The sequence below is a fragment of the Palaemon carinicauda genome, chromosome 1, assembly GCF_036898095.1.
Source record: "Palaemon carinicauda isolate YSFRI2023 chromosome 1, ASM3689809v2, whole genome shotgun sequence".
In the NCBI taxonomy this organism is placed as follows: domain Eukaryota; kingdom Metazoa; phylum Arthropoda; class Malacostraca; order Decapoda; family Palaemonidae; genus Palaemon; species Palaemon carinicauda.
Genome location: NC_090725.1, coordinates 246,686,739 through 246,701,738, shown reverse-complemented (window position 1 = coordinate 246,701,738; position 15,000 = coordinate 246,686,739). Strand labels below are relative to the sequence as shown.

General features: G+C 35.2%; 2 protein-coding genes across 4 annotated transcripts in view; one reads left to right on the top strand and one right to left on the bottom strand.

Annotated features, from left to right (window-relative positions):
- Positions 1–8,433, top strand: part of LOC137638766 (mucin-22-like) — a 15,742-nt gene extending 7,309 nt beyond the window's left edge. Inside the window, exons 3-7 of the mRNA XM_068371121.1 lie at positions 1–201; positions 295–771; positions 921–1,454; positions 1,588–1,779; positions 8,233–8,433. The exon at positions 1–201 is cut by the window's left edge and continues 138 nt beyond it. Coding sequence (XP_068227222.1) covers positions 1–201; positions 295–771; positions 921–1,454; positions 1,588–1,779; positions 8,233–8,433 — 1,605 coding nt within the window. The remainder of the gene's footprint in view (positions 202–294; positions 772–920; positions 1,455–1,587; positions 1,780–8,232) is intronic.
- The window catches only part of pasha (partner of drosha), a 738,765-nt gene that overhangs the window by 597,655 nt on the left and 126,110 nt on the right, over positions 1–15,000 (bottom strand). The window lies entirely within an intron of this gene.

The following is a 15,000-nucleotide window of genomic DNA, read 5'->3' as shown; positions in this document are numbered from 1 at the left end:
AAACAAACTGCTCTTCGGAAGACCTATGACTCAGTTTCAACTGTAAGACAAACTGCTTCAGTTTTAACTCTTGAGAAGACCTATGACTCAGTTTCAACTGTAAGAATTACTGCTTCAGATTCAACTCTTGAGAAGACCTATGACTCGGTTTCAACTGTTAAACAAACTGCTCTTCGGAAGACCTATGACTCAGTTTCAACTGTAAGACAAACTGCTTCAGTTTTAACTCTTGAGAAGACCTAGGATTCAGTTTCAACTGTAAGAATTACTGCTTCAAATTCAACTCTTGAGAAGACCTATGACTCAGTTTCAACTGTAAGACAAACTGCTTCAGATTTAACTCTTGAGAAAACCTATGACTCAGTTTCAACTGTAAGAATTACTGCTTCAGATTTAACTCTTGAGAAAACCTATGACTCAGTTTCAACTGTAAGACAAACTGCTTCAGATTTAACTCTTGAGAAGACCTATGACTCAGTTTCAACTGTAAGAATTACTGCTTCAGATTTAACTCTTGAGAAGACCTATGACTCAGTTTCAACTGTAAGAATTACTGCTTCAGATTTAACTCTTGAGAAGACCTATGACTCAGTTTCAACTGTAAGACAAACTCCTTCAGATTTAACTCTTGAGAAAACCTATGACTCAGTTTCAACTGTAAGACAAACTCCTTCAGATTTAACTCTTGAGAAAACCTATGACTCAGTTTCAACTTTAAGACAAACTGCTTCATATTTAACTCTTGAGAAGACCTATGACTCGGTTTCAACTGTAAGACAAACTGCTTCAGATTAACTCTTGGGAAGACCTATGACTCAGTTTTAACTGTAAGACAAACTGCTTCAGATTTAACTCTTGGGAAGACCTATGACTCAGTTTCACCTATAGTACAAACTGCTTCAGATTTAACTCTTGAGAAGACCTATGACTCAGTTTCAACTGTAAGACAAACTGCTTCAGATTTAACTCTTGAGAAGACCTATGACTCGGTTTCAACTGTAAGACAAACTGCTTCAGATTTAACGCTTGAGAAGACCTATGACTCAGTTTCAACTGTAAGACAAACTGCTTCAGATTTAACTCTTGAGAAAACCTATGACTCAGTTTCAACTGTAAGACAAACTGCTTCAGATTTAACTCTTGAGAAAACCTATGACTCAGTTTCAACTGTAAGACAAACTGCTTCAGATTTAACTTTTGAGAAGACCTATGACTCAGTTTCAACTGTAAGACAAATTGCTTCAGATTTAATTCTTGGGAAAACTTATGACTCAGCTTCGACTGTAAGACAAACTGCTTCAGATTTAACTCTTGAGAAAACCTATGACTCAGTTTCAACTGTAAGACAAACTGCTTCAGATTTAACTCTTGAGACGACCTATGACTCAGTTTCAACTGTAAGACAAACTGCTTCAGATTTAACTCTTGAGAAGACCTATGACTCAGTTTCAACTGTAAGACAAACTGCTTCAGATTTAACTCTTGAGAAGACCTATGACTCAGTTTCAACTGTAAGACAAATTGCTTCAGATCTATGACTTGGTTTCAACTTCAAGACAAACTGCTTCATATTTAACTCTTGAGAAGACTTATGACCCGGTTTCAACTGTAAGACAAACTGCTTCAGATTTAACTCTTGAGACGACCTATGACTCAGTTTCAACTGTAAGACAAACTGCTTCAGATTTAACTCTTGAGAAGACCTACGACTCAGTTTCAACTGTAAGACAAACTGCTTCAGATTTAACTCTTGAGAAGACCTATGACTCAGTTTCAACTGTAAGACAAACTGCTTCAGATTTAATTCTTGAGAAAACCTATGACTCAGTTTCAACTGTAAGACAAACTCTTGAGAAAACCTATGACTCAGTTTCAACTGTAAGACAAACTGCTTTAGATTTAACTCTTGAGAAAACCTATGACTCAGTTTCAACTGTAAGACAAACTGCTTCAGATTTAACTTATGAAAAGATCATAATGGAATTTCAAAAAAAAATCCCCAACAACTCCCACCTTCTACATTATTTAAACCTTAGCCCAGAATTAATAATTTTTTTTTCTTTATATGGTCTTTGCACTTCCTTGTTACTCAATTCTTTTGTATTAATGACATTCATAGCCACTTCTTGAGATGTTCTATATCTTATATCAATCTGAATGTCTGCCCCAACCACATAATGATTAGATATACTCCAAGCAATCTATTTCCTCACCTTTACATCCATCAACTTCCAATTCTATCTTCTCTACACTAACATATAATCTAGCAATCCATTTTCCTGAACCTTTCCTTTTTTCCAAGTATGTATTTTACTATTCTTCTTTGGGAAACGGGTATTTTCAACAAACAAGCATTCTATCCATACACATTTCTATTGTACTCAGTCTCTTGGTAGTCAAATTTTGTAGTGCAACCAACATGATCTGATAAACGAGCAACACACAGATTAAAACCTTAACAAACAAACAAAAATTATTCACACTTCTCTGAAAATCCAGGAACATATACATTATCATAAGTGTAAATTCTTCCATACTCAGTATTATTTGTACAATCTCGTACAATCCTCAATGTAGTTTCGCCAGCTCTAATTACTCTTGATACTACAAGCACCATGCCTTCCTAACGCTACACCAGTCGGTTATATTTTGTAAGAGTTTCTAAAATGGGTCAGGTTACTAGTTTTATTCACTTCTTTCTTCTCCCCACTTGACGATATCACTCGTTTATACATGGGCGGAATGGTGCGGGGCAGGCCTATCTGTATTGACTCTGGGGCAAACCACGTCGTAGAACTGCACAACACACTGCCATGACGCACATTTTGGCATATTCCACCTTATCCAAGGTGGAAAATGGGGTTCTCCCATCCCTACATCCAACCCTTCGAAAAGGGGAAAGAATGCGTGTGTATAATAACAGAGGGGAGAGAAAAGAGAAAAATCTCAATTCAGTAAAATGGCTTCTAAAAATATAAAACAGAGAGATGTACTTCCAAAAATGTAACAGATTTAGAGATTTTTTTTCGCCATCGCTACGCTGACAAAAAAAAAAAAAAAAAAAAAAAAATCTGAAACCTCGGAGTACGCAAACAAAATGATTTATTCTTTACAAACATAAAGGTTTGTCATTGAGGATTTAAGGTTTTTTTTATGTTTACACACCGTTAAAATTAAGAAAAATATATTAGAACAAAGATCAAATGTCCCTTCCTTACAATACGGAAGCATCGCAATAAAAATAAATATTGGCAAGGGGTAAACGGTAATATGAAGAAATTATATGGAAGTTTTATTTCTCCCTTTAATTAATGAGCAAACATTGTCTCGTTAGATTCAGAATGAATAATGATATTACTAGAGTTAGTATAGCTTGTCGTCGACGGCGAAAAAAAAAAAGCTATTTTAACGGTAAAAGTAAGGTAAAAGTCGAAATTATGAAACAACTAAACTAAGATCTAAACAAAGTAGTATAACAGTAAGAAAAAATCAAGACGAAGTTTTTTTGTTTACATTTCCTGTTCAGCTTTAAGTTTATCCTGCATAATTCCAACACTTTTTAAACTTAAAAAACAAATAATACATAGTGAAATATCATCAATTTAAAAAAAAAATGGAAAACAGATACGGCAAAGCGTTCAACAAGACACCAAAGTAATATTCCATCACCATCATCATCTCCTAAACCTATTGACACAAAGGGTCTCGGTTAGATTTAGCCAGGCGTCTCTATCTTGATCTTTTAAATCAATAATTCTCCTTTCATCATCTACTTCACACTTCATAGTCCTCAGCCATGTAGACTTCGTCTTCCAACTCTTTTAGTGCCTCGTGGAGCCCAGTTAAAAGTTTGGTGAACTAATCTCTCTTGAGGAGTGCAAAGAGCATGCCCAAATCATCTTCCTCTACACCTCGCACTGATTTCATCCACATACGGCACTCGAGTAATCTCACACAGTGTCATTTCTAATCATGTCCTGCTATTTAACTACTAATATTCTTCTTACGGCTTTGTTTTCAAATCTACGAAATTTCTTGGATATTGTTTCATTGTCATACCATGACTCATGTTCATACAGTAACACTGATCTCACTAAACTAATATATAGCCTGATATTTTACATGAAATTTCAGGCGATTTGATTTCGAAAATTATCTTAACCTAGTCATTGCCTGATTTGTTTTTTTCAATCTTTTATTAAACTCCCAATTCTAAAGATCTTGTATAAGAGATCATAGTTCCTAAATATTTAAATGATTCTACCTCAGTAATCCTTTCCCCTTCCAATGATACATCATATTCCGTTCTCATCATCTCTGACATTCTTCTATTTATCTTGAGCCCTACTTCATGTGATATTTCATGCATTCTGGTAGGCAATCATTGCAAATCCTGTGGTGTTCTGCTAATAAGGACAGCGTCATCAGCATACACAAGGTCAGCTAATTTCCTATTACCAATCCAGTCCAATCCTTCTCCACCATCCCCGACTGTTCTATGCATTACAAAACCCACGAGGAGGATAAACAACATAGGTGACAACACATTCCCTCGGAGTATTCACTGGAAATTCGTTTGATAGGAATCCACTAACATGACTTGCTATGCTCATGAAGAGATTTAATCAAATTTACATACTTAAGAGGAATTCCATAATAACGCAGTACTCCCCACAAAATTGGCCGGTGTAAACTATCAAAGAGGGGTCTATATTTTTCACAAAATGTCTTAAAAAGAAAATTTGGTCAGTACAACTTCTACCTTTCCTAAACCCTGCTTGTTCATCTGTCAGCTTTTCATCAATCTTTGTCTCTAGTCTCTTTACAATAAGCATACTATATATTTTCAAGACAACTGACGTAAGCATGATGCCTTTGTATTTATTGCAATCAGTCAGATGCCAGTTTCACCAACTCTCCTAACTACCATTCATCAGGTTTTGCCTCTTCACGCCACATTCTACAAAATAATATTGTACGAATTCTGAGAATCACTTAATTTTCGGCCAATATTATCTCAGCAGTTATTCCATCATATCCAGGGGCTTTCCATCTCTTAAGAGTTTTTTTAATGATAGCTTCCACTTCAAACACACAGAATTCATTCAAGAGCACACCAAGGTCTTCCTAAGTTTCAGGTATATCAATCAAGATATTCCCTTCATATATCCTATTCATGACCTCACTAAACTGTCCCATCCAACGTTGCCCTTCTTCATCAGTTATTATTAGAGATCCATCTCATTTTTTACTTTTCTGATGGGTATATTGTTTAATTTAACAAGATATAATATTTGAGCTATAAATCTTGGCTTTCTCTGGTGCTATTCGAAAGTATAATGGCAAGCGTTCAAAAGATGCAAATTTCTTAGCAACTGAGCTGACATTCGAAACCTCTAACACTACTATTTCTTTCATCAAACTTAAAACGTAAGAGCTACCATCGTGAATATTCCTTTTCTATAAGTACTGGTTTTATAACAACTAAATACAGTGAAACAGTTCACACTGCCATTGTCAAATAGAACGGTTTATTTGATAGAGTAGTAATATCCCAAGTAACGGATAAGAGCATCACAATTTCTTGATGGAAAAGAATTAGGTTATATCGTTAGATTGAATGATAAAAAAAAATAATATGGAGACTATAACATACTGCTTACAAATTAGATCCCTATAGTGATGAAAAATAACTTACAACTAACCTACAGGCATCAATACTCCACAAGGGTATTAAAATCACGAGGAAAGCAAGAACACAATTGCAAATGTAGATACCATATAATACCTTCAACGATGTAACCGTGACGGACAGTGCAGTGCAGAAAGGGGGACGATCTCCCTCCATGCATACTTATGCATAATGATTTACCTTTGAACTAAGTTCGAGTGGAATCCCTTCACACATGAATGAAGAATTGTTATGACCACTTAATACTTATGTGTAACAAGACAGACTCACAAAACAAGACGAATAATCTTTCATACACATCAAAGCATGTTGATCTACAAGCTTACCAAACTAGAATGAAATCCCATCAATTCTGTAGGATGAGTTGCAGTCGATTAAGGATGTGACAGACTATGACAGTTGAACAGACAGATAATCCACTTTTAAGTACTCAAGCAGATGATGGATTGCCTTTGTAACAAGTATAATGGAAATCTTTCCAACTGGGCAAAATCGTGCATAAGGGCAGTAAGGAAAAGGTGGACATATAAAAAGAACACAAGTCAAACAATGCATGTGCATGGATTGTCAGATCGACGGAGAAAACAGATGACCTACTTCCAATCACATCTGTGTGATGGTTTCCCTTCATACGAAGTTTGCTTGAAATCGCTTCAAACGTGTAGGTGAGAAAGTGAGACAGAAACTAAGAAACAGACATACGGACAAAGGAAAAACCTAGTTTCTTGACTTAGGCATTATGGGACTAATAACAACTTCAGCATATCATCGCCATTTAACTTTTCAATCATATCTACTGCGAATATTTTACCTTTTACTTTTTCCATTGACAAAGGAGGTGGGACTACAGTTCTCCCTCTGTAAGTCTTTCCATTTTTCAAATCGCCTATACTTAGTTGTATAATCTATCTGTTACACATAACTTATCATCAAAACTCCTCCTGGACGGAGTTGGTATAGGTAAACCGTAAAGCACTGATATATATATATATATATATATATATATATATATATATATATATATATATATATATATATGTATAATGACCTCCTTTTCTTCTACCTGTCTATTCATCAATGTGTGCATCCCTCTTCTTTCATGTGTATTATTATGCAATGACTTTCTTTGCAGGAAAAATTATGGGACAAATTTTGCAGTTTCTACAAGCAACTTTAGCATTCATACTTCACGTATTTATTTTCTTGGGAGAAAAATTTCAAAAATGTCGGCCTTAGTAATAACCATAATGGTGTCTACGCCAACATTTCATCACTCAAAATGTTCTTGGAGTGAATTTGGTTGGTGGGTTGGTAGGAGACATGCGGATTTAGCAAAAACCTACATGTGTTATTTTTATTTCCATAAAAGATTTATATTATGCAGAAGTTTTAAAAAGCTTAATAATTAATACATTGGTAGGGCTGTGGCTTCCATCTTAGTAACTACATTTCTGACTGGATAAAGAGGGTCAGCACAATATCTATGACTGTAACCGAACATTTCCTTACTAAAGGGGATTAAGAAACACTAAAAGGCACCGATGGCAGCTTTATTTTCAGTACCGTTATCATCAGTCTTAGCTTAGCCTCACCTGAAAGGCTTTCGTTGACAAATTATGCGTGGTATACTGTACTATGCATGAATTCTCTATCTCTAATTAATAGTTAAAATGGCATGGCCAATTCAAAGATTCTGTACAAAACTAGTGATCACTGTAGATATTTTCACATTTTAGGCAAACTCCTTACATAGTAAGTTTGACTGAAGTCCATTTAATTACGTAACAGTTGTAATGACAAGGTTAGTGTGAAAGACATACAGAGGGACAGACTGATACCCAGATCTCTCGTCAAACACATTTAGGCAGATGGTTAACTACTGGACATCAACTTGTCTAAACTCCCGTCAACGATGTAGAAAGATATACGGTGGCAAAGTAATTATGATAGAAACATTACTAGATTGACACGTTATGAAACAAACAAATTAGCAGTTAAGACATACAAACGGCATATAGACAAAAGAACGTATTATTCTCTTCATGCATTCTGGTCTACCTTTCTTTACCTTTCTTAAATACTTTCAACAGTTTACAAATTGTCATGATAGACAGTGACAGACAGTCAGAAGCCGGAAATAGTGAGATAAGGCACTTATAGGAAACCAGTATCAGAAGTAGATATAAGAATCAATAATGAAAATAAAATAAAAAGCAACAACATTAATGCCATAATTAAATACACGAACCATAATGTCAATTATAGGTAGCAGGTTGGCAAAGACACTAGGCTACCCGTTGAGATACTACCGCTAGACAATTAATGGGCCTTTTGACTGGCCAAATAGAACAGTACTACACAAGAATAGATCTTGGTAATACATTGGATCACTCTCTGGTTACGGCTCATTTTCCTGTCTAAACGTGTATACATAAAATATTCTGGCCTATTCTTTACAGATTCTCTTCTTTCCTCATATACCTGACAACATTAAGGTAACCAAACAATTCTTCTTCAATCAAGGGATTAATTCATAAAAGGCGCAGGAAGCAAGGTTGAGATGGTATGGACATATGATGAGCCGGGATGAGGAGTATGTTGGTCGCAGAGTGGAGATGGAGGTTTCGGGAAGGCGACGAAAGGGAAGGCCAAAGAAGAGGTGGAAAAACTGCATCAAGAAGAATATGCTGAAAAAGCATAAATATGAAGACATGGCATATGACAGCTGGAGAACTCACTAAAAACAGCGACCCACTAGAAATGGGCTAATAATGCTGTTAAGGCTAAGACCCTAATTGCTCAGTGGCTACTTTCCACTTGGTAAGGGTAGAAGAGACTCCTTATCTATGGTAAGCAGCTCTTCTAGCAGAAGCACAAACCAAAATCAAACCATTGTTCTCTAGCCTTGGGTACTACCACAGCCTCTGTACCATGGTCTTCCACTGTCTTGGGTTAGAATTCTTTTGCTTGATGATACACTATTCTATCTTTTTCTTTAATTCCTTTCCTCACTGGACTATTTTCCTTGTTGGAGCCATTGGACTTCATAGCATCTTGCTTTTCTAACTGTTGTAGCTTAGATAATAATAATAATAATAATAATAATAATAATAATAATAATAATAATAATAATAATGACAATGAGATGAACTTGAAGACATTATCCATTGCAATTTCATTTTTCTACCGTTTTAGCTTGACCACGAGTCGTTAATGTACAGTAAAAAAATAAGAGAACTCACGAGAAATAAACATATACTAACATAAAAGTACAAAGCGTATATATTACAACAAGCTCCTCCATCGATGTATTGAGTGATGATATATTTATCACAGAAAACAAGAAATGAATAACACTCATGCTTATTTAGTTTGGAACCAGTAGGCAAATAAATACTTGATGAACACGAAAAAAAAAATCCGTATTTTAAAAGTTTATGTAAAAAACAATCCTATTTATTTGAGGTATGTGCTTTAAAATAAAATTTTAATTCCCTCTCAAAAATGTCTGAGGCTTTATTAACATATTAATATTACATAAATCACTGAGGCAGTTGTATCGCTACTGGGGAAGGAGACAGGGAATAAGCCCACTCACAGATGCTTCCCCCCCCCCCCACTGCCAACACTACCCGGCCCCCGTTGAAATGCCCTGTTAGTTGTTGTTATTATTATTATTATTATTATTATTATTATTATTATTATTATTATTATTACAAGCTAAGCTATATCCTTGGTTGGAAAAGCAAGATGCTGTAAGTTATAAATTATTAGTAAAGATGACAAGTTTGTTCGTGATTTTCCAATCTAATTTACTTTGATCAACATTTACATAAGTCATTGAAACTGCAGTTACAAATTCGCAATAGTGCAATGCATTTGCTACTGCTGACTAGAGTTAATTTCTAGGAAGAGATGACGAAGAGGGACTGGGATAGATTAAAATTTGAAAGAGATTTCGGAGGGTCATAAATCTTCCGTGTTATTGAAGATATTGACTATTTTGATATATTTATATGACAAGCATATAATACTACAGTTGAAAATTAAAACTTGATAATAGAAATTAGCCTAGTGTTGAGTACAAGGTTGTAGTATGTGACGCATCCTCATACAGTGAAATTTAAAAATTTACTGAAAATTGAGCTCAATAATTTCAAAGATAGGTTTACTAATTAGTACAGTAGTATATTTTACTTCACTCATATAAATATACTGTATATATACTCGACAATAGTATATTTTACCAATTACAGATTTACACATTAGTTTAGCGTAATTTTCTTTGGCAACACCCCCCCCCCAAAAAAAAAAATATATCTTGCCCCTCCCAATGAAGAAATATCACCTACACCAGTACGCTTACAATACTTTATATTTCACTTCCTCGTTGAGATTTTTCATCGCAAGGGGACTTATACATCTAAAGTAGTAATAATAATAACTTTAGTCAGCTAATTTGAAATTAGGCGAAAATTGCAAAAAGAGAGGCCGCCACCTCTCAATAGAAATGTATTTCGAACTTGCATCCATTACCCAACTTAATGGCTTCTCGGTAATGAGGCAGCCACGACTCAATAGATGATCATTAACAATGGGCAACTGAGCAATTCACACTGATCTTACGGCGGAAAGTTCGATAAGTTCTCTCTCTCTCTCTCTCTCTCTCTCTCTCTCTCTCTCTCTCTCTCTCTCTCTCTCTCTCTCTCTCTCACACATACACACACACACACACAACTACATATTAGTGTGTCGACAGTGTCTTGCAAAATTTGTGAATCAATTATACTAGATTCAATAGTGGAACATATAGAGGAAAACAATCTTTTGATAAACAGCCAACATGGTTTTAGACAGAAGAGATCATGTGTGACAAATATTTTGGAATTTTTCCCCATCTTTACCATTTATGACAAAAACAGGCAAATAAACATCATGTACCTAGACTTTCGAAAGACTTTTGACAAAGTTCCTCATAACAAATTAATGGTTAAAATTAGGGCACTAGGTATCATTGACGAACCAGCTGAAGGAATCAAAGATTGGCTGACATAAAGAAAACAAAGTGTTTTAACCAATGGAAAAGCTTCAGAGTGGGTAGCTGTTACAAGCAAAGTACCTCAAGGGTCCGTCCTTGGACCAATGCTATTTCTGATCTACATTAACGACATAAATTTAGGATAAACTAGTAGAATAGCCAAATTTGCCGACGATACTAAATTGGGCATAAATGCGGTAGAAGCCTTAAGGCTAGGAGAATGGTCCAGAAAATGGCAAATACCTTTCAACTGTGGGAAATTTAAAGTCATGCACATATGTTATAGTAACCCACATTCAGATTACTCACTGCTGAGTAATGGCATAGAAAATGTGGACCAGGAGGAAGATCTCAATATTATTATCAGCAACGATTTGAAGTATATCCAACAGAGCATAAAAGCGGTAAAGAAAGCACAGAAACTAATAGGCGACACAAGGAGACAATTCAAATAAGGAAACAAAGACACTGCACTACAGCTGTACGCATCACTAGTAAGACCCCATCTAGAATACGGAGTCCAATTCTGGGCTACAAGTATTCAGAAGGATATGGATAGACTGGAAGTAGTACAAGCTAGGGTCACCAAACTAGCCCCAACACTAAGGCAATTTGGATATAGACGTAAGATGGAACGTTTAAACTTATAAAGGGGACAGTTAACAGAGGCATTCAAAATTTTTAAAGGAATAATAAATGTAGATTACAACAATCTATTCTCGCTTAGCACAAATCTATCCAGAGGTAACGGATACAAACTTAAAATGGAAAGATACAATAGCACTCAATGTGGCAATTTCTTTACATACAAAATAGCAAATACTTGGAATAGACTTACGGCGGATGTAGTAAACAGTAACACGGTAAAAGAATTCAAGAATAAGTTAGACAAGAGCATAAGAACTCTCTGAACTAAATGCTTAAACAAAATCGCTCTACCAAAGAGCAAATGGAGTTTCCGCAGATAGACCAAAAAGTCTTTGAGACATCCAAAATCCTTGTAACTCCTTGTAAGTTATACATACAGGTCTAGTTCCCAGGTCCTTTCTTGGTGGAGAGAGAGAGAGAGAGAGAGAGAGAGAGAGAGAGAGAGAGAGAGAGAGAGAGAGAGAGAGAGACGAACATTAACGGGGCAACTGAAAATAGAACTGAAGAAAAGATTTGTAGAAAGATTCATATGCAGTGTTGCATGGTATGGATCTGTAACATGGACCAAAAGCAACGGACAAGAAACATCTTTTAGCATTTGCAATGTGGATATGGAAGATGATGTAGAAAATTGGTTGGAGAGAACACAAGACTAATGAGGATGTACTAAGAATAGTTGGAGTAGGGAGAACCTCAATTATAACAATAAAGAAAAGGCAGAAAAAAATGGATAGGACACACTTTAAGAGGAGATGGGTTACTGAAGGCTATTATAAAAGGTAAATTTGAAGGACAGCGACCCAGAGGACGGAAAAGGGAGGCAATGCCAGTTGACCTTGAAGGGAGAAGGTACCAAGAGCAAATTTGAGTCGCCACTAGGTGGCTCTAGTGGGAAGGAAGACAGAAGCGCGGGCTGCTCATATCTACTTTGTACCAGGTCGACTTCTTCATCTGAGCCCATATCACAGCTGTCATGAATGGTATATCTTCCTGATCCTTTGAAAATAAAACAAAGCGAATGTATCTCACAAGAAAACACACAACCAGACAGAGTTTTCTCCTCTCTTTTATCTCCGGAGATAAAATGCAACGAACTTGTTTACCAAATAAGTTAATTTATATGAATGTTTACCATGGATAAACAACTAAGATTTTAAAAATAATTGACATTAATATAAAAATGTATAAGTACTTTCGTGGTTGAAGAAATATACAAACTGATAGAACATTTAACTTACCTCTCATCCTATAACATCTCCGCCAGTACATGTGTATCCAATATATGTAGATGTAACTCCTCTAAATATGTTGGATATACAACATGTACTGTCAAAAAAAAAAAAAAAAAAAAAAAAAAAAAAACCTCACGGAACAGGTAAAAGTATTATGTACAAGTCATTCACTCAGGTATCTTAAAATGACTGAACCTATTTTTTATTAAGGATATGATCTTACCAATAATTCTCAAGAAGAAGGTTGTGATAGGCTTCTAGAAATTTTTATACTGAATTTTGTGCACTTTTTATATAACTGTATTACTGACTAAGATGTAGTTTATCAATTATTTATTGCTTATTTCATATGTATACTGGATAATAATTCATTCAAACAATGAACATATATATCTGTAAATTGCGGAAGTCTTATATCATCATGTGATGATACCGCGGTTTTATGTAAGTGTAAAAAATTTCTAGTATTTTGTTAAATACCAACTTGCTTGTATAGGCAATTAAACCTTTTATTTTCGACTCAAGGTAACCACTTTTTGCTTGTTCACGTGAATGGTATTTTATTTTGACAATTGTATCATTTACAAATAGTCCTATTATTATTTATACAAATGTACAGTTAGAATCAAAAGAACGCCGACACTCAGGGGAAATCTTTCGTCAGATGTCTCTAGTGTTCCCATGACAAAACAGACAACAAGTTGCTCCTCTTACTACTGCTACGAAATGGGCGGAGCCTTCTCCAACCTTGGTGAATTGAAGTGGAAGTGGAAGCATTGAAATGAGAGAGAGAGAGAGAGAGAGAGAGAGAGAGAGAGAGAGAGAGAGAGAGAGAGAGAGAGAGAGAGATCAAATGGTTTGAGCTTACTCTAGTTAGTGAAGTAATGTAACAGCACATAAACTCCTTTTTAGACATTTATGCATATCAAAATATTGTTTGTCATTATTATACAATGTTTGCAATAGAAATGATTGTATTATGCTCCCAAGAGCTTATCGTTATTTTTCAGATTCTAGATTGACTGCTAAAAACTACTTACAGTTTATGGATATTCATTGAATGTAACATTTCGTAATACGTGAGGATACTTTATTGTAAAATATTTCCCAAATTATTCAGATTCAGGGGTATGCGCCGTTTCAGTATTTAGACTCTAAGCCACTTTCCCTTTATTCATCATTTATTTTACATTCCCATTGTTGAGCTTTGTCATCTCACCGTCTGCTATCTTGGCCTTGAAGGACTAGCATTGCCATTTGAACTAAAATCTTAAACATATATAGTAAAATCTTTACTACATTGCTAATTCAATCTTTATCGTAAGAGCTTTATTCACTTGATAATTATAGAAACTAAATGGCAAAATTGGAGATAGTTATTACAGGATATAAATAACGGGATTATTTTCTTAGAATCAAATGCTTATCCAAATAATGGGTGATTTTGGGGGAAAATAACTATAATTGCTTTTGGGCGTTTGGAGGATTTGCTTCCTTTAGGATCCGTATACCAACATTTGTCCGGCTGCATATAGTTTTATCATTATATTTTATACTCCTCTATATACATTAAATGCTCTGTAGAAAAATTTAACCAGTTGCTTTAAAATCGACTAAGATATTTTCGTTAACTGGAATAATGATACAGGAATGCGATATATATTGTATAAAAAATCTGAGGGGCACCACTTATTCATGGAATCATGCCTCACAATGCAATTTTCTTTTACTTCGATGGAGATTGTAAAAACTAAGATAGAGGAAAATGAAATACAGATCTCCAAATGCCTTATTCCGGAATCCAGCTAATGAATATCCTGTCTTGGTGTCACACAAATATCAAATAGTTCCAGTTGGAATGGTCAAGTGAAGGTGTTTCTGCTGCCGCTTGGGAGAAATTTCTTTTATGGAGGCACAGTGAGAAGCTAAGAACCAAAGTTGATGCCCTAAGACGAGCGCCGAGGCAGAAGGGCATTCATTTTAAAGATAATATTTAATAAATAAATGAATAAATAATGATAGAAAGAAACACAAATATTAAATAATGAATCAGGGGATAGAGGAAGAAGCTCAGGAAATAAAATCTAAAGAATGAGAGAAAATATTTAGGAATCCATGAGTATCGCTCCTCAGCTGTATGAGTTAGTGATTAAAAGGACAATCAAACTTTTATTTCCGAAATATTTTAATATTTGGTTTTTCCTTTCTCCTACTCACGGCACCAGCTGTAGAAATTGTGGGTTAACTAATACCCTGATAAGCTGAGGAGTTGGTATGGATAGCTTTTGCTCGAACAACCCGAACTAGAGCTTCACGGATAGTAATGCATTTTTCGCTTGTTAAGCGCCCATCTACCTTGCGTAATTTACCCGGTCAAGAGACCTACATCT